This window comes from Chlorocebus sabaeus, chromosome 6, assembly GCF_047675955.1.
Source record: "Chlorocebus sabaeus isolate Y175 chromosome 6, mChlSab1.0.hap1, whole genome shotgun sequence".
In the NCBI taxonomy this organism is placed as follows: domain Eukaryota; kingdom Metazoa; phylum Chordata; class Mammalia; order Primates; family Cercopithecidae; genus Chlorocebus; species Chlorocebus sabaeus.
In genome coordinates this window covers 2268043-2293396 of record NC_132909.1, presented here as the reverse complement: position 1 = coordinate 2293396, position 25354 = coordinate 2268043, and the positions used below count along the sequence as shown (strand labels likewise).

Here is a 25354-nt window from a genome sequence, read left to right as displayed (position 1 = left end):
GCCAAATCTCGTAATAAACCCCCGTCTCTGTTCTGAGAACTGCGTCATCAGTCGTGTGCAAATATCGAGTGTATTTACACACAACTAGATAATACAGCCTACCATACACCTAGCCTATATGGAGAGCGGTGGCATAATCACAGCTCACTGCAGCCTGGAACTACGGGGCTCAAGCCATGCTCCCACCTCAGCCTCCCAAGCAGCTGGGACTACAGGCGTGTGCCACCATGCCCAGCTAATTAAAAAATAATTATTTTCTAGGCCGGGTGTGGTGGCTCATGCCTGTAATCCCAGCACTTAGGAGGCCGAGGCAGGTGGATCACCTGAGGTCCACAAGTTCGAGACCAGCCTGGCCAACATGGAGAAAACCCTGTCTCTACTATAAATACAAAAAGTAGCTGGGCGTGGTGGCACATGCCTGTAGTCCCAGCTACTTCGAAAGCTGAGGGAGGAGAATTGCTTGAACCCGGGAGGCGGAGGTTGCAGTGAGCCGAGATCACACCACTGCATTCCAGCCTGGGTGACAGAGCAAGACTCTGTCTCAAGAAATAATTCTTATTTTCTGTAGAGATGGGCTCTCACTGTGTTGCACAGGTTGGAGCCTATTTGCTCTTAGAGCCTATTGCTTTTAGGCTACAAACTTCAACAATGTGTTACTGTGCTGAATACTGTAGCAACGGTAACACAACCATAAGTATTTGTGTATTTAAACATAGAAAAGTTACAACAAAATACAGAAGAAAATATTTTAAGGTGGTACACCTATATAGGATACTTACCGTGAATGAAGTTTGCAGAACTGGAAGCTGCTCTGGGTGAGTCAGTGTGTGAGTGGTGGATGACGTGAAGGCTAGGATGTTAGTCTACACTGCTGTGGACTTGATAAACACTGCACGCTTAGACTACAATAATCTATAAAATATTTTTCTTTCTTCAAGAATAAATTAACCTTAGCTTACTGTAACATTTTTACTTTATCAACTTTCATGTATTTATTTTTTGAGACAAAGTCTCACTCTGTTGCCCAGGCTGGAGTGCAATGGTGTGATCTCGGCTCACTGAAACCTCCGCCTCCTGGGTTCAAGCCAGATTCTCCTGCCTCAGCAGGTATAGGTGGGACCCCATGCACCTGCCACCATGCCCAGCTAATCTTTGTATTTTTAGCAGAGATGGGGTTTCAACACGTTGGGCAGGCTGGTATGTGCTAGACTTTTATACAACTGGCAGCATAGTTAACCTGTTTACAGCATCACCACAAACATGTGAGTTGTGCATTGTACTATGATGTTATCAGGCCTATGACAGCACCAGGTCAAAGACAATTTTCAGCAGCATAATCTTATGCGACCATCGTGGTCCGTGCAGCTCACTGTTTGGAATGTCATGTAGCATGTGACTACACGCACACATACAGAATATTGGTTCTGCTTCTCTGAAGAACCCTGATGCATTTTTTACACTGGCAGATTGTCTGTCATCTAAGCTATAGCAGCAACCAAACATCATGAATACTTTTTGGGTTCCTAACTGTAGTTGGGAGTCACAAGTGACTTACTGTGGTTAAGCCCCTGAATAAGTTGTTCAGGCTTTGCCGATGATGAAGAAGACCCAGAGCCATCTACCAGTTACCTCTATTTGACAGTCACTTGGCTCAGTTCTTTGGCTTGGGGTGTGTGTTTCAGACAGGCTTGCTCTGTTGCCCAGGCTGGAGTGCAGTGGCACGATCTCGGCTCACTGCAACCTCCACCTCCCAGGTTCAAGCGATTCTCCTGCCTCAGCCTCCCGAGTACCTGTAATTACAGGTGCACACCACCACGCCTGGCTAACTTTTGTGTTTTTAGTAAAGACAGGGTTTTGCTGTGTTGGCCAGGCTGGTCTTGAACTCCTGACCTCAGGTGACCTGCCCACCTTGACCTCCCAAAGTGCTGGGATTACAGGCATGAGCCACCGCGCCCGGCCTTTGCTCAGTTCTTTGCGTAAGGTATCTCCTTCAATCTTCAAAGTAAATATGTGAGATAAACATCATTTACCCTCTTTAAAGGACGAAAAGCTGGAGCTCAGAAAAGCTAGTCTGTTGAACAGGATGGTAAGACTAGTACGTTGCTGACTAGGACCCTAAAGTTTTTCCGCTACCGCCACCATATACTCTTCATGAGTCATCCTTTCCCAAATAACTTAAACACACACGTAAAGAAAAGGTGCTTGCTATACAAGCAAGTCCAGCTTCAAGATAAGCCCCAGGCTCCACTCACCATCCAGAATGCTGGGCCTAAGCTCCTCCTGCGTGGATTACTGAAGCAATCACCGCCCTGGATGCAAAACGAGGCCCGTCTCAAATCAGCTCGTGGTGACTGAGGCAAAGGTGGGAATGGGGAATGACTGTCTAATGGGTACAAGGTCTCCTTTTCAGATGACAAAAATGTTTTGGAACTAGACAAGAGTGATGGTTCTATGACATTGTGAATGTACCAAATGCTACTCAATTGTGCACTTTAAAATGGGTTGATTTTGTTACGTGACTTTTACCAGATGAACAAAAGCACTGTCTATATAACACAGACCATGCCTTTACGTGGTATGTTATATAATACACTCGACCACCCTTTATCCAGGACCACGACTTTTCATTATTTCACGGACACTGCAGTTGTCAAGAATCCAGGCGGTGGCAGCAGAGAGCTGACAGAGACCAGCACTTCCCTACCAGCCCTAAGGAAGGTCCAGAATAAGAAGATTGACCCTGCCCGGTTACAGTGAGCATTTCTGTGTTGCACCAGTCACAGTGGCGAATGCAGCTAAAGAGAGGTGGGTAGATAGAGCCACAGAACCAGATGTGGTCCAGGCAGTGCTTCAGCCCACCAGGAATGACAATGCATCTGTAGCTCCCAGAGGGCTGACACCCTAGATCCAACTGTAAGCAATCATCTTTACCCCCCTCATCCAGAGGAAGGAGGCCAGCGGGATGCAGAGCCTCAGTGGCTTCAGCCCAGGCTCAGGGCTGAAGTGGAGAAGCATCCAGGCCAGTCCTGGCATTGGTGGAACCACCTGTGCTGGGGCTTGCCCCTGGGTAAAAGGAACAGGACCTGTCACTGAGACCACAGGACACAGAACACAGATTCAGGTGAGATGCACGGTTGAGGCTCACTTGGTTTCTGAGAACCAGCATGTTGGATAACATCCAGAATCATTATAATCCTTTACCCAATTTTCCCATTTTCCCTCCCAGACACATAATAGGACTGTACTTCCCAGCTCCCTGAAAGCCGGGCATGGCCATGTGCCTTGCTGTGGGGGATGAACTGTGAGCGGAAGAAGCGTGTGTCCCTTCTGACTGGGGACTTCAAGAGCAGCACACGATTTGCCAAGTCCCTCTGCCTGACCATGGCAAACGGCGAGTCCCAGAGAGTTGACAACGTGGAGCAGAGCTCCCCACAACCCACGGCAGGCACGGAACACAAACAAGACAAAAGGTTGAGTGCTGTGAGCCCCTGACATGTGGGGGCTGTTTGCTTGCAGCATAACCTGTCCTATCCTGACACGTACTTGGGGATGGGGGACGCAAACTCAGATGCCAGGCAGGTGATGTGAGAGACCGCGTGGGAGAGTGGGTGAGGGCTTGTTCAAACACAGGTGACGGGCTGGGTGTAGCAGCTCATGCCTGTGATCCCAGCCCTTTGGGAGGCTGAGGCGGGACAGACCACCTGAGGTTAGGAGTTCGAGACCAGCCTGGCCAACATGGTGAAACCCCCATCTAAAATACAAAACCCCATCTAAAATACTAAAAATACAAAAATTAGGCCAGACGCAGTGACTCACACCTATAATCCTAGCACTTTGGGAGGCCAAGGTGGGTGGATCACCTGAGCTCAGGAGTTCCAAGACCAGCCTGGCCAACATGGTGAAACCCCATCTCTATTAAAAATACAAAAAGTTACCTGGGCACGGTGGTGGGTGCCTATAATCCCAGCAACTCGGAAGGCTGAGGCAGGAGAATCGCTTGAACCCGGGAGGTGGAGGTTGCAGTGACCCGAGGTCGCACCACTGCACTGCAGCCTGGGCAAAAGAAACTCCATCTCAAAAATAAAAATTAAAATTAAATAACGCAAATACCGAGCTGTTTACCAATCCAGCTGTTCTGTACCTCACTTCCGATTTCTGTACATCTTTCCCTTTATGTCTACAAATCTTCCACCACATGGTTGCACTGGAGTCTCTGAATCAGCTGTGATTCTGGAGGCTGCGTGATTCGTGAATCATTCATTGCTCCATTAAACTTCTTTAAATTTAATTCAGCTATAGTTTTTCTTTTATCAGAGAGGAGACATGTGAGAAACCTTCTCTTTGCCTAATTTTCCTTCCCAGGAAGACATAGGGAGAAGGCCGCCATCCACACGCTGGGAAGCAGCCCTCACCAGACCTGCCAGCACCCTGATCTTGGACTTCCAGCCTCCAGAACTGTGAGAAATGAGTGTCTGTGGTTTAAGACACCCACACTACGTATTCTCTTAGAGCAGCCTGAACGGACTAAGCAGGGGTGTCCAAGGGAGAGAATACAGTCATGGGTTCTCAGTTTCTGTTTGTGGTTGGACTAGTAAAGACCCTTCCTCATCCCTCTTTTTCACTTATCACTAGAGACAGAAACTAAAATCCATGGCTTCAGGCTGCTAAAAGCCTTAAACAAACAGAACAACAACAAAATAAGGTGGGTTGGACAAGCTTGGTCTGTAGCAATATGTTTTATTTGGTTCTCGTGGAGGTATTCCACTGTTTTTCTTTCAACATGCTGTTGCTGGCTTGAATCATGGAGGTATTAAGGAATAAAGTCTAATAATTAGGATGTTACATGTTAATAAAACCATCTTACCAGCTTCTCTATTGAAAAAAAAAATCAGGCCAGGTGCAGTGGCTCACGCCTATAATCCCAGCACTTTGGGAGACTGAGGGGGGCAGATCACTTGAGGCCAAGAGTTTGAGACCAGCCTGGCCAACATGGCAAAACCCCATCTCCAAGAAAAATACAAAAAATTAGCCGGGGGTGGTGGCGCACGCATGTGGTCCCAGCTACTCAGGAGGCTGAGGCACAAGAATGACTTGAACCCGGGAGGCAGACGTTGCAGTGAGCCGAGATCACGCCACTGCACTGCAGCCTGGGTGACAGAGCGATACTCTGCCTCAAGAAATAAATAATGAAAGCTCTGGCATCATTAGGTCTGACTTATGTGACCACAATCAGAGTAAGCTGGAAACAGAGCTCCTTTCTCCTGGGCTACAGTGCTCTGATTTCCCCACTCTGCCATCTCACACTGGCTCCTCTTACCAGCCTGCTGCTCTCTCTAGCCCCGTGGGATGCACTTGTAAACCCAAATTAACCCCATGCAGAGAGCTGGATGCTTGCGGCACCACTCCCTCTTTTGGCTTTAGTTCAAACACTCGTTCCAGGCTCCTTGTTTTACAAATGAGGAAATGGGGTTTAGCAAAGAGAAATGAGTTTTCAAACCAGAGGCCGGCGGTTAGGCTGTGCAGCCACCTCTCCTCTCCTCCCTGTGTCAGCAGGGATATTCCAGAGCCTGGTTTGAAACTGCTGAGCTCGAAGGGCTTGGATCCAACAATGCTGATCATGACCACAGTGTGTCGCCTGGTCACTAGGGAACGGCTGGGCTAGGGGGGCTTGGGTCTAACAGTGCTGATGACCACGGCGATGTGGAATGGTCACTAGGGAACGGTTGGACTCAGGGGGCTTGGGTCTAACAGCGCTGATGACCGCGGCGATGTGGAATGGTCACTAGGGAATGGCTGGGCTCGAGGGGCTTGGGTCTAACAGCGCTGATGACCATGGTAGTGTGGAATAGTCACTAGGGAACGGCCGAGCTCGGGGGGCTTGGGTCTAACAGTGATGATGACCACAGCGGTGTGGAATGGTCACTAGGGAATGGCTGGGCTCGAGGGGCTTGGGTCTGACAGCGCTGATGACCATGGTGGTGTGGAATAGTCACTAGGGAACGGCCGAGCTCGGGGGGCTTGGGTCTAACAGTGATGATGACCACAGCGGTGTGGAATGGTCACTAGGGAACGGTTGGACTCAGAAGGCTTGGGTCTAACAGTGATGATGACCACAGCGGTGTGGAATGGTCACTAGGGAACGGTTGGACTCAGAAGGCTTGGGTCTAACAGTGATGATGACCACAGCGGTGTGGAATGGTCACTAGGGAACGGTTGGACTCAGAAGGCTTGGGTCTAACAGTGATGATGACCACAGCGGTGTGGAATGGTCACTAGGGAATGGCTGGCCTCGAGGGGCTTGGGTCTAACAATGCTGATGACCACAGCGGTGTGGAATGGTCACTAGGGAGAGAGGCTGGGCTCAAGGGGCTTGGGTCTAACAATGCTGGTGACCACATTGGCGTAGAATGGTTGGTTACTAGGGAACGGCCGAGCTCAGGGGGCTTGGGTCTAACAATGCTGGTGACCACAGCGGTGTAGAATGGTTGGTTACTAGGGAGCGGCTGAGCTTGGGTGGGGGGCTTGGGTCTATCAATGCTGATCATGACCACGGCTGTGACATGGTCACTAGGGGGCGCCACGTCCCGCTTTCCTACCCTAACCGCCTCCTTCCAGCTCAACTTACCTCCAGCTGCGGTGCTTTGCATTTGTGGCTGTGGTTGCATTTGAACAAGTGCTCCTTGCGCCCCGCCCCACAAGGCCTCTCCCCTGCTGGGGGCCCCGCCTGCATCACGCTTCCTGAACTGCCCTTGGAAGTTCCCCTCTTCCCTCGTGGCTCAGCTTCTCCCGCCCAGTCGCCAACCACTTACTCGCCCGTGTTTATGGGGCACGGACTTCCTGCCAGTGGCTCTGCAAGGAAAGGGGACACGGTGGGGACCTCGACGGGCACAATCTCTGCCCTCACGGGGAGTGGGAGTGGCTGGGAGGGGACACACACAGATGAGGACTCAAGGGACAAAGAGACTCTTGGGGGTGAGACATGGAGGAAGTCCTGGGCATGGGCAGGTGTGACAGGCAGCTGTGTGGGGGCGGGTCCCAGGGGAGGGAGATCCAGACAGACGTGGGCGAGAGGAAGGGGACCCTCCACCCAGCTCACTTCCTGGTCTGAAGGCCGCAGTCTGCATCCCTAAGGGCAGGGACTTGCGTGTCCGCCCTGCTGCATCCCCAGTGCCTGGGGCCCAGTGGGAGGGCGGCTCTGCCAGGTAGCGGACGGTGTCAAAGGAGCTCGGCCTGGGGTCCGACTGTCCTGAGTTTGAATCTGGTTTCTCACTTAGCGTGTGATCTAAAGCGAGTGGCTTCACTTCTCTGAGCCGGCTTGCTTCTCTGTGACTAGCGAGATCCAGCCATGTCTAAACAGTGTGGGTAAAGCCAGGCGGCTGAAACCAGCTTTGCTGTGTCTCGTTTTAAGTACTGGATAAGTCCCTTCCCTCTGAGTCTGCTTCTCCCTCTGTAGAGTGGAGAGTTACACAAGGTTGTTTTGTTTTCAGACAGAGTCTCACTCTTTTGCCCAGGCTGGAGTATGATGGCGTGATCTCGACTCACTGCAACATGTGCCTCCTGGGTTCAAGTGATTCTCCTGCCTCAGCCTCTAGAGTAGCTGGGATTACAGGTGCCTGCCCCCATGCCCAGCCCTCAGCCTCTAGAGTAGCTGGGATTACAGGTGCCTGCCCCCATGCCCAGCTAATTTTCATATTTGTAGTAGAGACAGGGTTTCGCCATGTTGGCCAGGCTGGTCTCAAACTCCTGACCTCAGGTGATCTGCCCACCTTGGCCTCCCAAAGTGCTGGGATTACAGGCATAAGCCACCATGCCTGGTCTAAAGAGGTATTAATGAAGCACCCAGCACACACTAGCGCACGTTAAATCACCACCTTGCTCCCAGGGGCTCGGCTATCAGCCATATCCAAGCCCTCACTGCGGAAAGTAAGTAGGAGACAGTCACTTCATAAATTCTTGGGGACGTGGTAAGTGACCTCTGGGGAGGGTGATACAGCCGGATCTGTTGGGATCCAAATGCACATTCCCCTTCCGCCCGCAGTTCCTGCCAGGACAAGCAGCACAGGGTGTGGGTCGGATGGGATTCTTCCTGCTGCATTGCTACAGTAGCAGAAGACTAGAAACAGACTGCACCTCAGTCAGGAATTAAACACTGTATCTGCACAAAGGAATGCTTTGAAAGTGTTTTTTAAAATAAGAAATGTAGATAGGCAGCCAGGCGCAGTGACTCAGGCCTGTGATCCCAGCACTTTGGGAGGCCAAGGCGAGTGGATCACAAGGTCAGGAGATGGAGACCATGCTGGCTAACACGGTGAAATCCCATCTCTACTAAAAATACAAAAAATTAGCTGGGTGAGGTGGCGGGCGCCTGTAGTCCCAGCTACTCGGGAGGCTGAGGCAGGAGAATGGCATGAACCTGGGTGGTGGAGGTTGCAGTAAGCCAAGATTGCGCCACCGCACTCCAGCCTGGGTGACAGAGCGAGACTCCGTCTCAAAAAAAAAAAAAAAAAAAAAAAAGTAGATATGTAGATAGGCCTCTCTCTCTGGAACAATCATAGGTAGATACATAAATAGGTATAGTTGATAGATACATAGACGATAGCTAAAGATAGATGATAGATAACAGATATAGTACACAAATAGATTATTGATAATAGGCGAAGATAGGAAGTAGATGATAAATTGTTACATATCTATGTAAGTAGATAATAGATGATACATGATATAGGTAGATAAGATTATAGATGATTGATAAACACATGGATAGATGGTACAAATATAATAGATGACTAATACATAAATGATAGCTACATATAGATGACAGATATAGATAACTGATGCATAGATAGAATGACAATAGAAGATAATGGATTGGTATATAAATGATAAATGTAGATAGATAATATAGTTGATAGATACATACATGATACATAAAACATGACGATAGAGATTGATACATATGCAAGGGGCAGAATAATATGCAATGAATGGCTTTCATCTGATAAATTTATTTTATTTATTGAGACAGTTTTGCTCTTGATGCCCAGGCTGGAGTGCAATGGTGTGATCTCAGCTCACCGCGACCTCTGCCTCCCAGGTTCAAGCAATTCTCCTGCCTCAGCCTCCTGAGAAGATGGGATTTACAGGCATGTACCATCGTACTCGGCTAATTTTATGTTTTTATTAGGGATGGGGTTTCTCCATGTTGGTCAGGCTGGTCTCGAACTCCCAGCCTCAGGTGATCTGCCCGCCTTGGCCTCCCAAAGTGCTGGGATTACAGGCGTGAGCTACCGTGCCCAGCTTGATGAATTGATTTTTAAAACCCACTTGTAGATTCACTGAGTATTTCACGGGATAATGCAGGGAGAGGAATGAGAAATCTGGGAGTTGAGATTTGGTAAGTAATCTCTTCCTCCAAGTATCCATTACTTTTTTACAAGGTTCTCTTTTTTACAAGGTTTTACTTTGTTCTCAGGTTCTTATTTGTGACCAGACATCAATCGCTGATCCAAATACCCCTGGCAGAGTCCCCACCAGCCTGAATGAGGCTGTCCATCCACAGTCTACTTACTGTCATGGCTAGTGGCCACCCCACTTCACAAGCATCCCATAAGGTACAGACAGACGGATATGAATGTTGGCATTAGATTCTATTAAGCTCTGCTACTTAGCTGTGAGAGCCTGGAGAAACATTTAACCTCCCCAAAACCTCTGTTCCCTTATATGTAAAATGGGAACAATACCCTCTTCGAAGTGGTCGGGAGGCTTTAAAAGGGAATGCGGATGGATTAAACTGGGCTCCATCATTCGAGACCCAGCTGGGGGGCGGGGGAGGGGGAAATGGGGGGATTCTCTGTCCATGGTGCTGAAAGACCGGCACCAGAAGATAGGGAATTTCTGGATAGACTTGTCCATCAAGGCAGGAGAGGAGGCAAAATCAGTGGTGCCAGAGGCAACTCCGTCCCCACCCACAGCCTCTTTGAGCGGTAGATATGAGAAGGATGGGTGGATATATACCAGACACACACATATATACCCACATGCACACATACATATGCACAAAGATACAGACACACCATCCACACGGAGACATACAGACAAGCACTCATACATGCAGAGAGAGACACACACAATTCACATGCATGCAATTCTCTAAGGATGGCCTGGAGAACACCAGCCCCAAGATGCTCTATAAATGGAAAGTTTTCTGACAGAACAAGTTCAGAAAATGCTGCATGTTATCACCTACCCCTGCCCTGGACCCCAGCCCCACCCAGTTATACAGAATCATAGTGAAAAGCTCTGGGTCGGGTGGGTGTGGGGGACTAGTTTTATAATTCATCCAGTCAACTGAATCGTGGCTCAGCACCTTCCACCTACCAAGTACTGTTATGTGTATGAGAAAACTTCAATCCGGCGGGGCGCAGTGGCTCCCAGCACTTTGGGAGGCCGAGGTGGGTGGACTACCTGAGGGCCAGGAGTTCAAGATAAGCCTGACCAACATGGTGAAACCCCATCTCTACTAAAAATACAAAAATGAGCCAGGTGTGGTGGTGGGCGCCTGTAATCCCAGCTACTTGGGAGGCTGAGACAGAATTGCTTGAACCCAGGAGGTAGACGTTGCAGTGAGTCAAGATCATACCACTGCACTCCAGCCTGGGTGACAAGAGTGAAACTCCGTCTCAAAAAAAAAAAAAAAAGAACTTGAATCCAGTCTTTTCTCAGGTTGTTTGAACACAAGATCCTGTTTTCTCCAAACATCTTGTCAATATTCCCTGGAACACTCTCCAGGCTACCCTTAGGGAAACGGGGATATACGGAGTAAACATTTCCAGATAAACTCTGCCTTCAGGCTGGGGAGTAAGCTGGGTGGAGGGTCCCTTTCCACTCACCTGTCTGGCCCCCACTCCCCTGGAATTGCCTGTCACACCTGCTCCATGCCCAGGACTCTTCCAATTCCTGCCTCCTGGGAGTCTTTGTCCCTTCAGCCCTTAGCTGTGTGTGTCCCCTCCCAGCCCCCATGACAGCAGAGATTGTGCCTGTTGAGGTCACTGCTGTGCCCCCATGCTTAGTAGAGTCCCTCGAAGGAAAGAAGTACCCGAGAAACATCTAAGATTAAGTGGAGCATCAACTCAGCAGGGGCCGGGGTGGGGGGCATGGGTGTCGGGACTTTAGATCCAGATTCAGGTTCTGCCACTTTACAAACCAGTAGCCTGGGCAGACTGCTTCCTCTCCTTACACCAGCTTCAGCAGCTGAGGAATGAGGCCGACCACACAGGGCCTTTGGGAGGACTGGACTCCGTAAGGGGCGTGAATGAGTCTGCGCGTGCCCTCCACCAAAGTGAGCAGGAGAGGAGTGGGGGCCAAAGGAACTTCTGTGGTCACTGCCACGGTGGATTCGTGACATGAAGCGGCTGCCCAGCCTCACCTTGCCGTGGGTGAGCAGCTCCAATGCAGGTGCGCTACAGGGCTGACGCAAGTGCCACGGGAACGCGCATTCCTTTAACCTGAGACCCGTGCCACGCTCACTGGGCACGGAGCTGCTACCCTGAACACATTTGTGGAATGAGTGAGTGAGGGGTGGGCGATGACTACCTGAGTGCATGAACTGGTGACGGCCGGCGTATGACACCAAAGCACAGGTCCAGTGCTGGGTCCGGTGCAGTCTGGTGTCATGGCGGTCATGTGAGCTCGCTGAGTTCTGTATTATAAAGGGATGAGTAGTGCAGAGCTGGGATTGGAGCCTGGCTCCTCGCCCCTGCATCTCTGCTCATGCCCGGGAGGGCAGCTCTAGTGAGTTAACACATAGCTTGGGGATCCCCCCTCCACAAACAGTCACTCAAGGCAGGCAAGCTCTTCTTTCCGCAGGGCAAGGAAGCCAAGGGTCAGAGAGGTTAGTCCACTTGCCCAGGGTCACACAGCCATAAGAGGCAGGGTGGAAACTGGCCCTGAATCTTTCTTGCTCTAGGTGTCAGCTCCTGCCACCATATCCTGGGGCAGGTAGAGGCGGCGGCTGGCCCAAGACTCAGTGTGCCCAACTTAACAAGGCACCGCGCTGCCAGTTCTACTAGACAGGGCATCTCCCATCCTCCCAGGCCTCGAGAAGTGCCCAAGGCCAGAACTCCACAGAAGGGACCCTAGGAGCACTGAGCAATGTTTCCTCAGTCTTTGCTAACCCAGCCCTCTCTGAACCACCAAGGTTCACCCCCTCCCTTTGAGTGACCTGAAATTTCAAAATAAACTGACATGCAATACCAATTACCTAAGCAAGGCAGTGTGGCCACTTGAGAACATGCTTTTCTCACCCACGACCCCTCCCTGGTCCTCTAACAAATCTTCCAGGATCTGTACACCATCAGCGGCCCTGGTTTCTAAGCCCCTATCCTCCAGGTGAGGCCCCAGGACCCTGCTCAAGCACATCAGGGTGTGACAGAGCTCTAACTGGAAATCCACATTTCTCCTTCGAGTCCCCCTCTGCTATGAAACCCCCAAGTCAAAGACGCCTGCAGCTTGCCGCCTCCAATCGCTCCTGAGTAATTGCAGCCTTCAGCCAGGTTGAAAATACCCCGTTGGGACCCTCCCTGTGGCCTCCCAAGCCCCCAGGAACATGGGTCCTCAGGACTGGCGCTGTGGGTCTGGGAAACCAGTCGCCATGGTAGAGCCCCCTTCTGATAATGAACAGCAGCGCTCATCTGGCAGGGCGGCTGCGGCTGCAGCGGCTCTATGCAACCAAGTCCGTCAGGCCGGCGCGCTGTCTGAATTGCCTTAAGCGCTCAGCTGGACTGTGGCATCCCTGCCCTCTCCCCCAGCCACTTTTGGGGTCAGCGGCGGGAGCCACACGATAGAAGTGGAGGAAGCCAGCTGCCCCTGTGCGAGGGCAGCTGAGGCCGCGGGGCTCCTTCCACTGTAGTGGGCAGGCCTGGTCCCGACCAGTCCGCCCTGCCCCATCTACAAGGGCTCCCAGGCCCTGTGAGCGCACGCACTGCAGTGAGGAGATCTCGGGACACGTCGCCCTGCCTAGGGCCCTCCACGGGCGCAGCTGACACACTGCTGCCCCAGCTGAAGCCTCTGCTTACCCCTCCTGCCCTTTTCCCGGACTCAAGAACCACGCAGAGAGGGCCATTTGGATAGTGCCATTTATTGTTCTAGCACCCCTTCCTCCACCACGCCCAGGCCTGGGACAAACGGGCACCCGCGTCCTGTGGGGCTCTGCTGGGCACAGGGGCCGGCTCTGCTACCCGGAATCCAGGAGGGGAAGGAACGACTCGAGCTCTAAGAAAGGACGGGACCCGGAAGGCGGAAAAAAAAATGGATTGGGGTGGGCGGGGAGAGTCAAAAGGTGGGCTGAATAAAAGAAAATTCTAAAAGAGAAAAGGGCCCCTATTTCCCTTCCCTCTCTGGGACCCTCTAAACGCAAAGGGCCTGGTTTCTCCATTCCCCCACCCAGGACAACTGAGGAAGAGGAGGGAAAATGGCCTTCCACTTAAGGCCTGGTAGCCGCTCAGCCTCTACAGTTCTCTCCATTGTCTGTCTCCGGCTCGCAGGCCGAGAACCTAGGAAGGGCGGGCCAGGCTGAGGGGGGCAGAGTCGAGGCGGAGAAGTGAACTGGCCCTAATGCCCCCCAGTGCCCCACGTGGACGGCACGGGGACAGAGGAGGGCGTGGAGGTCGGGATGCCGCGGGGTCCATCGCACCCCATCCGCTTCTCCCTGGGTCTCTTGCACATGGTCGTTCCCGCCAAGCCCGAGGGGCCCCTGCCCCCCCCCGGGCCCCTCCCCTACCGGCCCTCCCCAGCGCGGCACTCGGGGCACCGCCCGCCCGCGGCCTCGTCGTCGTCGTCGTCCTCCTCCCCCCCGGCCCGGTAGTAGCTCTGTCCGCAGCTGCTGCAGACCGAGGGCGCGCCCACGGCATGGATCTTCTTGTGTCTCCGGAGCGCGGCGCCCTGCACGAAGCCCTCCCCGCACTCCACGCAGATGTGGGCCGGCTCCTCGCCCCCCGCCGCCCCGAGCCCGTCCCCGTGCTGGGCCCGCTGGTGCGCCAGGAGCCCGGCCCCGTGCCCGAAGCCCTTCCCGCACTCCAGACACACGTACGGCTTAGGGGCCGGGGCGCGCCGCGACCGGGGCCCCGCGGCCTTGGCCCCTGCTCCCGCCATGGCTGCCGCGGCCGCCGCCCCCTCGCCCGGCGCGCCCACCACGATGATGCCCTCGCCGTCGCCCACCGGGATGGCGATCTCGCCGTCCGCCGCCACCGCTTCTTCGGGCCCCTTGGCCCGCCGGACGCTGGCCGCCAGCACCTTGGCCGCCACGCCGGGCCCCGACAGCTCCGGGTGCAGCCGCAGGTGACGCGCGAGGCTCTTAGGCTGGCTGAAGCCGCGGCCGCAGCGCGGGCACACGAAGGGCTTGAGGCCGCTGTGCGAGCGCCGGTGCTTGGCCAGGCTCTTGCTCTGCGTGAAGCTGCGGCCGCAGTCGGGGCAGGTGTAGGGCTTCTCGCCCGTGTGGATGCGCTGGTGCTGCATGAGGTTGGAGCTCCAGCTGAAGCGCTTGCCGCACTCCAGGCAGGCGTAGGGCTTCTCGCCCGTGTGGATGCGCCGGTGTTGCACCAGGTGTGAGCTCTGCGAGAAGGTCTTGCCGCAGTCGGCGCAGGCGTTGGGCCGCTCGCCGGTGTGCGTGCGCTGGTGCCGCGTCAGCTTGGACCAGTGGCTAAAGCTCTTGCCACACTCGTTGCAGATGTAGGGGGCGGGCGGCCGCGGCCGGGGAGGGGGGCCGGCTGGGGGCGCAGACTGGGGCGGGGACAGCTTGGTGGGAGGCCAGCTGGGGACGTCGTCGTCATCCATGATAAGGATGTCCACTGGAAGGCAAAAGGGTAGGGGGACGTGAGTCAGAGAGGTAAGGTCTCCGCTCCTGCCTCCGCTGCTACGCTGGCCTCCAGTGCTTCGCTCACCAGGGAGCCTTTCCAGGCTCCCCCTGGCGCGGGACCTGCCCTGGTGTCCTTAGAGCGCGCATCATTCCCTGCATGTTACTAAGTATTTAGTACCGTCTCCCCAGCTGAGACCTCAGCTCTGTGAGAGTTAAGACCCTCGGTTTACCCCCAACCTCCAGAACAATGACCGCAGACACAGAAAGTCTGATCTGTAAACAACCAGTCAACATAAGAGGCATGGGGGAGAGGCGGGATCCACGGAAGGCTCCCAGCAAAGGACCCCTGAAGCCCAAAACACCAGCCCGGACGCCGAGGACAGAGCATGAGGAAGGCCCACAGGCAAAGGCTCCACTGGGCAGAGAGGCCGCAGGGCTGGGATGCAGCCCTGGACACCTGGACCTGAGCCAGGGAGTGGGTTTGGCACCCTGAAGACATGCCTGCCAGGGAGTGATGTGCCACATTCGGGCTCCAGGAGGACAATGCTGGCTGCAGACGGGGGAGCAGACAGGTAATGGGATTGCAGAGGAGCATGAAGCCCCGCCTCCCAACCTGGAAGCAAAACCTGGCTCAACCTGGCCTCCATTACAGAGGCTCTCGCCAGCCTCTGGGTGTGGGGGCTCCTATCTGCTCAGTGAGGACAATTCGGGCACACAGGGCTTTGCCTGCTCATCTTTACACTGAGGACACCCTTCCAGCAGCCAACGAGGCCGTTCACACATCTGCACCAGGCCTGCCCTGGGGGATCTCCCAGGAGGGATGGGCTTGCCGCCTCCCCAGCTCATGCACTCCTGAGAAGGGTCCGTGTGCAGCTTCTACCTTTGCTCTCCCTTGGGGCCTGGTCCAGAGCAACAGAATCAGGTGGGAAGGCCTCAGCAGGTGCATCTCTGACCCCCGTGAGCACCCCAGGTGCACCCCACAGGGTTTTTTCAAAGCGTGAATCACAATTACAACTTTCTCACTCCTGACCTTACTAGACTGTAAGCTCCTAAGTCTCTATCCCAACACCTGGCATGGTGCCCAGCACAGAGCCCAAACGCCATCCCAGATGCCATGCTGGCACACACGCAAGGAAGGGCCATGATGCCCCCCTGCGCTACACACTTCACCGTCAGGTCCTCATAAGGTGGGAACACGAAACTGAGCCTTTACAAGGGAGAAACTGAGGCACTAGGGAGTCGAGTCACGGCCCACAGCTACACAATTGCAAAGTGGCAATGCCCAGAAGCACATTAGTAGTCTGGGTCCAACAAACAGCCATCTACTGATAACTGCAGCTGCCCACCTCTAAATCTCCCACCCCACATGCAGCACATCCTACATGCTAAGGGAGTGCTCCACAAAGGGGGATCCTGCGACCAGTAGCATCGGCACCACAGAGAACATATTAAAAACATTTATGCACAGCCGGGAGCAGTGGCTCACGCCTGTAATCCCAGCACTTTGGGAGGCCAACGCGGGCAGATCACTTTAGGTCAGGAGTTCAAGACTAAACTGGCCAACATGGCGAAACCCCGTCTCTATTAAAAATACAAAAATTAGCCGGGCATGGTGGCGCATGCCTTTAGTTCCAGCTACTTGGAAGGCTGAGGCAGGAGAATGGCTTGAACCTGAGAGGCAGAGGTTGCAGTGAGCCGAGATCACGCCACTGCACTCCAGCCTGGGCAACAGAGAGAGACTCCATCTAAAAACAAAGCAAAACAAAAATGCTATGCTCAGGCCTCCCTCCAGACCCACTATATGAGAAAGTCCTGGGCCTGGGCCTGTGCTTCAGCAAGCCCTCCAGGTGATTCTCATGCCAGCTCCAGTGTGAGAACCACTATTCCAAGGCAGAGTATTTGAATATGGCTCTTGAATCACCTGCGGCAGAAGAAAAAACTCCAGGTGAAGTCAGGAAGGGGGGAACCTTTTGGAGAGATGGCATGGAGCCCACTGCATTGTCAACATAAATTTTAAAATGTTGTAAGTTATAAGCTGATTACTTAAAGATATAGAGAGAATTTAAAACAAATGTCAAAGCTATTTGCCTCGAGGCGGTGTGACTGAAGGGGACAGAAAGGGACGGATAGGAAAGAGATTTTATTGTCACCATAAACTGAGCCGTACTATCTGAACCTTACAAGTGCTTCTCCCCCTTTAATTCAAATAACTTTGTTTCCGAGGTTGTGAAGAAATAAAGTATAGCAATGCTCCCTGTGACTCAGCTATGAACAGCATTTACAGTCATGACGACATGAATTCTGAACACAAAACTTGTGACACAGTGGCAGCTAAGATGCAGCACTGGGGCGGGCATGCAGTGCGCAAAGAGTGGGGACAGGATGTGGGAGCCATGTCCTCAACTCCCATTAGATTTGCAACTAGCAAAGCAATTGCGTGAGCTCTTTACCTAGAACCAGGGAGATCCCCAAAGAGTGCATGGAGGCGCTCCTTCCTCTAGAGGCAAACTAGGAGTGGGGGAGGGCAGGAGGTGGGAGCTGTTTTCCCCCGTAGGCGATTTGGCTTTTCTACAGGCATCTCTGCACTACTTTTTCTAAGTATGAGTTAAGCACTGTTAAATGGACAGGGTTTAATTACTTAAAAAGCAGGGCTCTTTTACATCTTGCAGATTCCTGGGCTCTGTGCAAACATTCCCGTGCTGCATCTCAGTAAGGCCCAGGAAACTGCGCTTCACAGGCACACACTGGTTCTCACAAGACTTTCTGTCTGCACCACGCATGGGCCAAGATGGGCCCCTCCGCTTGCTGCAGCCGCAGCCGGAGCCGGAGCCGAAGCGGAAGCCGAAGCCAAAGCTGAAGCCGAAGCCAAAGCCGAAACTGACGCCAAAGCCGAAGCCTCACCCTCGCAGGAGCGATGAGGCTAACAGTTTTCTCCACCTCACAGCACCATCTTTAAAGGGATTCAGCGAATTCCCAGAAAGAGAAGAGCACAGTGAGCAGCACAAGGGTTCTCATCCAATTAAGAAAGTAAGAAACAATGAGGGCCGAGGCCACTCTGATGGTGGCAGCAGTTACCCTTGGGGGAGGGCAGTGTCCCCAGACGCCTGGCCCTGGGCTAAATGTGTTCTGTGGATTACCACATTTAATCCACGGCCAACACTATCACTGTCCTTCTCTAACTGAAGAACTCGGCCGAGGCCCCCAGGGCATGGGGGCGGCGGCAACCAACCCCTACGCCCCAGGCTCTAACCCTACGCCTCCTGCCCCATCTGCAGCACCACTACTCCAGGGAGTCCAGGTTTCTCTCCACCGGAGATAATGTTTCTAGAGCAAAATCTGGAAATGCTCTTTTTTTTTTTTTAAGATAAAATTCCTGAGTTCACGCTGATACTTCCCATAAAAATTCAGGACTACGGTGTTTAAAAGCATTTAGCCTTTTCTTTGTGACATGTGCCCCCCCCTTCTGCCCCACGGAGAATCCTGGTTCTCAAGGACATAGGGGATGACAGAACTGGAATATCCCACAGACACAGGGGATGGCGGAACTGGGATACCCCACAGACCTAGGGGATGACGGAAGTGGAATACTCCATAGACCCAGGGGATGGCAGAAGTGGGATATTCCATAGACACGGGATGACAGAGCTGGAATATCCTATAGACACGGGATGACGCAACTGGGATACCCCATAGACACGGGGTGGCGGAAGTGGGATCCCCATAGGCACGGGATGGCGGAACTGGGATACCCCATAGACACGGGGTAGCGGAAGTGGGATACTCCATAGACACGGGGTGGTGGAAGTGGGATACTCCACACAGCAGGTGGTGGAAGTGGGATATTCCACAGACACCGGGGACAGCAGAAGTGGGATATTCCATAGACACAGGGGACACCGGAAGTGGGATACCCCATAGACACGGGATGGCAGAACTGGGATACCCCATAGACACGGGGTGGCGGAAGTGGGTTATTCCACAGACACAGGTGGCGGCGGAAGTGGGATATTCCATAGACACAGGAGATGGCGGCAGTGAGATATTCCACAGACACAGGGGATGGCGGAAGTGGGATAGTCCATAGACACAGGGGATGCCGGAAGTGGGATAGTCCATAGACACAGGGGATGCCGGAAGTGGGATAGTCCATAGACACAGGGGATGGCGGAAGTGGGATAGTCCATAGACACAGGGGCTGGCGGAAGTGGGATAGTCTATAGACACAGGGGATGGCGGAAGTGGGATAGTCCATAGACACAGGGGATGGCGGAAGTGGAATATTCCATAGGCGCAGGAGATGGTGGAACTGGAATACCCTACATTGTGACCCTCTTGCTGGCTGCACACGCGATCTCAGGGTAACAATGCTACTGCTACCACTGCCAGGCACGGCTCCTGGACTGTGCTGCACGAACCGTCCTCCCCGTTTTCTCGGCTGCATCCCCTCCGTCAGGTGCAGATCTTGGCCGACTGAGACATGTTCCGTGCTCAGTGAGACTGACCTGCTCACACCCTCCTCCCAGCCCTCCTCTCTCTGGTCAGTTGTCTGAGGCTCATTCGCTTTTAGGTTCCTCAGGAAGGGCACAGAGGAATGGGGTTCACCAGGCTCTTGCTGGGTAGCCTGTCTGTGCCCTTCCCATCTGAAGGTCCCTTTTCCGTGAGTCATAATGCCATTTTCTCCTGGCATAAAGTGCTAAGTCTGAGTATAGTCATGTTGACTTTCCAAGTCATCCACGCTTTCTGCCAGGAAGGATCGGTGACTTCCTTTGGGGTCCAGCGATTCTAACGCAACCAACTGTGATTTGCTCTTTCAGTGCGCAGCTTCCATGCGTTAAGGGGTGTTTCCTTGGCCAGGCGCGGTGGCTCAAGCCTGTATTCCCAGCACTTTGGGAGGCGGAGACGGGCGGATCACGAGGTCAGGAGATCGAGACCATCCTGGCTAACATGGTGAAACCCCGTCTCTACTAAAAAAATACAAAAAATTAGCTGGGCATGGTGGCGGGCGTCTGTGGTCCCAGCTACTCGGGAGGCTGAGGCAGGAGAATGGCGTAGACCCGGGAGGCGGAGCTTGCAGTGAGCTGAGATCCGGCCACTGCACTCCAGCCTGGGCGACAGAGCGAGACTCCGTCTCAAAAAAAAAAAAGCGGGGGGCGCGGGGGAAGAGTTCCTTGAATGAGTTTTTACTATCCACTCTGTTCTTTTGCTTTGGGTCTCTTCTTCAGGGACTCTGCCTATCCATATGTTGGATCTCCTTTTCCCAACTTGTTTCCTTTACTCTGTTTTAATCTTTTTTCATTTTATTTATTTTGAGGTGGAGTCTCACTTTGTCACCCAGGCTGGAGTGCAGTGACGTGATCTCGGCTCACTGCAACCTCCGACTCCCAGGTTCAAGTGATTCTCATGCCTCAGCCTCCTGAGTAGCTGGGATTCCAGATGTGAGCCATCATGCCCGTTTTTGTTTTGTTTTTTGCATTTTCAGTAGAGGCAAGGTTTCTTCATGTTGACAAGGCTGGTCTTGAACTCCTGCCCTCAAGTGATCCACCTGCCTTGGCTTCCCAAAGTGCTGGGATTACAGGAATGAGCCGCAATACCTGGCTAATTTTGTGTGTGTGTGTGCTTTTAGTAGAGACAAGGTTTCTCCATGTTAGCCAGGCTGGTCTCAAACTCCTGGCCTCAAGTGATCCACCAGCCCTGGCCTCCCAAAGTGCTGGGATTACAAGCGTGAGCCACCATGCCCAGCTTTTTTTTTTTTTTTTTTTTCTCATTTTAAAATGATCCTCCTTTTTGCCTTCAATTTTTTTAAGGAACGATGTTTTTATTCTTGAGTTCCTTCTACATTAGTCTTCATTTTGAAAGGTTTTTGTTCTTATTTCCAAATCTTTGCCAAGGCTGCCCCCTCGTTTCTGAGTTTGTGATTATGTTGTTCTTTCACATGTTGCACTGTCTCAGCTCGTTCAAAATCAGCGGCCCCCAACCTTTTTGGCACCAGGGACCGGTTTTGTGGAAGACAATTTTTCCACGGACAGGGTGGGGAGGTAGTGGGAGATGGTTCAGGGATGAAACTGTTCCACTTCAGATCACCAGGCATTAGATTCTCATAAGGGACCAGGCTTGGTGGCTCACACCTATAATCCCAGCACTTTGGGAGGCCAAGGCAGGCAGATGACCTGAGGTCAGAAGTTCAAGACCAGCCTGGCCAATGTGGTGAAACCCCATCTTAACTTAAAAAAAAATACAAAAATTAGCTGAATGTGGTGGTGTGTGCCTGTAATCCCAACTAATTGGGAGGTTAAGGAAGGAGAATCACTTGAACCCGGGAGGTGGTGGTTGCAGAGAGCCAAGATCACACCATCGCACTCCAGCCTGGGTGACAGAGCGAGACTCCGTCTCAAAAAATAAGATTCTCGTAAGAAGCACACAAGCTAGACCCCTCACATGTGCAGTTCCCGCTCCTGTGAGAATCTCACGCCGCCGCTGACCTGGCAGGAGGTGGAGTTCAGGCAGTAATGCTCGCTCGTGCTCCACTCACCTCCCCAAGTGTGGTCTGGTTCCTAACTGGCCACGGAGCAGTACCGGTACCAGGGACTGGCACCTGTACTAAACGATCTTGATCCTGTTGGGATGCACTTCTGGCCTGCCTGTCTGTAGAAATGCTATCCTGCTCCTTTTCTTTGTTATTATAATCACTTTTGGGAAGGCTGAACTCAGTATTTTTTTCTGTTGCTCATTTTTAATGTGTAAGTTTCCTTGAATTTCCAGGAGGAGGCTCGGTTCAGGGTAGCTGTTCTAACTTCTCAGAGGTTCTCACACAGCAGGTAAAAAAACGCAGCAACCAGCCTGCACAGAGGCACATGCTACAGCCGCTGTCCCCGCTGTCATCAGCACCTTCTCCTGCCTTCCTCTGTTGCCAAGGAAGGGGGCCCTGCTCGATTCTGATTCCTCACATGAGGTTCTACCCTGCACAGCACTTCACCTGGTTGCTTCAAGAGCTGCAGGACCTGTGCTGCCCCAGCCCCTTTTGGGCCTTCCCACCAGCCTCTCTCCCCACTATCCTGGTTTGGACAAAACAGTTCCTACTTCAGCTGCTGGTCCTAAAGTGACCCCGACTCCCCTGCCCGGCTTTGCAGTGAAGACCTGGAGGCTGTTTGTGGCTCTCCCGTACTTCCCTCCTCCCAGTCAGATGCTAACACCACAGAGGCCTCGATGGTTTATCGTCATCCTGCTGTATTTTGGAACTCATGGGGGTACCTTAGGACCTAGTAACTTTGCAACTGTGGTCCAGGGGACCTGAGTTTTGCTACCTGGTTGCTGTGTTTTTATGCAGGGATACAGGAGACTCAAGGGCCATGCTGCAGCTGCTCTGCCGTCACCCAAGACTCAGAACTGTCATCTGGCCGGGCATGGTGGCTCACACCTGTAGTCCCAACTACTTAGGGGGCCAAAGCAGGAGGTTAACTTGAGCCTAGGAAATTGAGACCAGCCTGGGCAACATAGTGAGACCCTGTCTCTTAAAAAAAAAAACTAGCTGGGTGGGGTGGTGTGTGCCTGGAGTCCCCAGCTACTCAGGAGGCTGAGGTGGGAGGACAGCTTGAGCCCAGAGCGTCAAGGCTGCAGTGAGCAGAGATGGCACCACTGCACTCCAGCCTCGGCGACAGAGTGAGAACCTGTCTCCAAAAAATAAAAAGAGATAGGCTGGGCGCGATGGCTCATGCCTGTAATCCCAACACTTTGGGAGGCCAAGGTGGGTGGATCACGAGGTCAAGAGTTTAAGATCAGCCTGACCAACATGGTGAAACCCCGTTTCTACTAAAAATACAAAAATTAGCCGGACATGTTGGCAGGTGCCTGTAATCCCAGCTACTCAGGAGGCTGAGGCAGGAGAATCACTTGAACACGGGAGGCAGAGGTTGCAGTGAGCCGAGATCGTGCCACTGCACTCCAGCCTGGGTGACAGAGTGAGACTCTGTCTCAAAAAATTAATTAATTAATTAATTAATTTTAAAAAATGAAATGAAAAGAGAAGGGGGCGTGCTGAAACATGGAGCCCGTGCTCACCCGAGGACAGCCGGAACGCCAGCTCCCAGACACCGGCTGAGGCTTTCCTGCTGGCACTGCTCCCACCTCAGAAGCAGAATGTCTACTTTGTTATCTGAACAGCTCTGAGGCTGCCTGAGCTGTCACTGCCCGGTCCCACACCCCTCACCCACTCAACATCAGGAACTCAATCAAGGGTCATCAGGAGAAAAGGCCCCAGGAGGCAGGTTGGAAAGTGCCGCTCAGCCTAGAGCCATGGGTCTCACCCTCCTGAGATCTTCAGGAGACCCCAGCCTCAGCCTGCAGGAGGCTGCACGCCAACCACCAGCCCCCAGCTCCACGGCCCAGGCAGGTGTCTCGGCCCCCCTTTCCCCAGCACCCAGACCTCATGGGGTTTTGTGCAAATTCAACAAGATAACCACCTAAGGGGGCTGGGCTGACTGTGGGCACCCAGGACGCGATTACGATTACGAAGCACTGGCTGACTGCGGGCACCCAGGACGCGATTACGATTACGAAGCACTGGCTGACTGCGGGCACCCAGGACATGATTACGAATACGAAGCACTGGCTGACTGCGGGCACCCAGGACGTGATTACGATTACGAAGCACTGGCTGACTGTGGGCACCCAGGACATGATTACGAATACGAAGCACTGGCTGACTGCGGGCACCCAGGACATGATTACGAAGCACTGGCTGACTGCGGCACCCAGGACATGATTACGAATACGAAGCACTGGCTGACTGCGGGCACCCAGGACATGATTACGAATACGAAGCACTGGCTGACTGCGGGCACCCAGGACATGATTACGAATACGAAGCACTGGCTGACTGCGGGCACCCAGGACATGATTACGAATACGAAGCACTGGCTGACTGCGGGCACCCAGGACATGATTACGAATACGAAGCACTGGCTGACTGTGGGCACCCAGGACATGATTACGAATACGAAGCACTGGCTGACTGCGGGCACCCAGGACATGATTACGAATACGAAGCACTGGCTGACTGTGGACACCCAGGACGCGATTACGAAGCACTGGTCATTATTCCTAACAGTATTAGCTCAGAGGATCTGAACACACACCCAGAAATATCCAAATGCACAAAAAAATCACAAAATTTCTAAGGTTTCAAAAATGCCCCCGGTCAATCTATCTAACCAGAAAGAACACTGGCTTTGTGGCTCTTTCCAATCTCACATGCAGTTCTTCACCACGCCGCACGTGGGAAACGCCGTGCCATGGACTTCGCACCCAACCACAGGCCACGTCTCACATCTCCACTGCAGGCCTCAGCCCAGCAGGCAGTCGGATGGACTGCGTGGACGGCGGCCAGCATGTAAATGAAACAGAATGGAGGCAGGAGGAGGAAACACCGCACGTGCTGCTGGCACAGGAAGAACTGTCCTGTGGAACTTTCATTTTGGTCCCCCATAAATTCGTATGTTTCTTTTTATCTGGCTGTGTTCCTGCGTGCAGGCACGGAGCGAGGGGTAAACTACTCCCGGTCTCGACTGCAAAGGCACTGCAGAGCCAGTTTACTAAAACGGAGGAAGCCGAGTCCCCGGGGACAAAGCCACCTGTCCCAGGGGACACACAGCACCCTGCTGTGCCATGCCTCTCGGGCCTTCGGTCATCAGCAGGGGCAACCCTACTGGAGTGACCTCCAGTAAGAGATGGGGTAGGGAGGTTCAAACCTTTGGAATTTCGGGAGGTTTGGGGGAGAAGCGGCGTGGAGACTTCTGTTCAGACAACCTCATGCTGAAGCCCAGCGCGCTGAGCCCAGCAAGGGCACCCCCGTCAGCACCCGAGGCCCTACCCCCTGACCCAGGTCTCCAGGGACACTGAGGCAAAGCCATGGGCCTGGGGGAAGGAGCCCGGGGCCCAAACAGCTCCATGGAAGGAACACGTGCCAGGGGTTCCAGGCACGCTGCTCTCCCCACAACAGCCACAGAAAGCTTTCCAACCACCCAAGCCTCCACAGGGACACCTCTGAACAGGGGACTCGGCCGGGGGCTACCCAGAGTCCAATTCCTTTCCCTCTCACAAGAAGGTCGCAAGTGTGGGCTGCCTGGGATTCCTGTGGGTCGTGGGGACTCACCTGCCCTGGCCAGTGAGGCCTGCCTGGGAGCTTCAAAACCCACCCTCCTCTCACACTCCTCAGAAGGAGAGGCCCAAGGACAGGCAACCCCATGCCACAGGGTGATGGAGCCTGGGTGATACGGCCGCAGGGTGATGGAGCCTGGGTAACATGGGGATGCCAGAGAGAAGAGGCACAGCAGGACACTGCCGGAGCTTCCTGGGGACCCACCGCCTGGGGTTGAGGCACTGCCTTGCTGTGGCCAGGATATCACAGGGAGGGGCCTGGGGCCCTGAGCCCAGAGACAAGCGGCTCTCAGGAGACAGGCCGCCCTGGATCTGTCCGGCCTGCAGGCCAGCTGCCTGAGAACATATCGA

At 53.4% G+C, this 25354-nt stretch overlaps 1 protein-coding gene across 5 annotated transcripts in view; it reads right to left on the bottom strand.

Moving 5' to 3' along the window:
- Positions 1–13115: 13115 nt before the first annotated feature.
- ZNF787 (zinc finger protein 787) overlaps positions 13116–25354 on the bottom strand; it is a 33634-nt gene continuing 21395 nt past the window's right edge. For all 5 annotated transcript variants that reach the window (XM_007998213.3, XM_073015900.1, XM_007998215.3 and 2 more), the window contains one exon: positions 13116–14843. In XM_007998213.3, coding sequence (XP_007996404.1) covers positions 13774–14843 — 1070 coding nt within the window. In that variant the 3' untranslated portion in view covers positions 13116–13773. The remainder of the gene's footprint in view (positions 14844–25354) is intronic.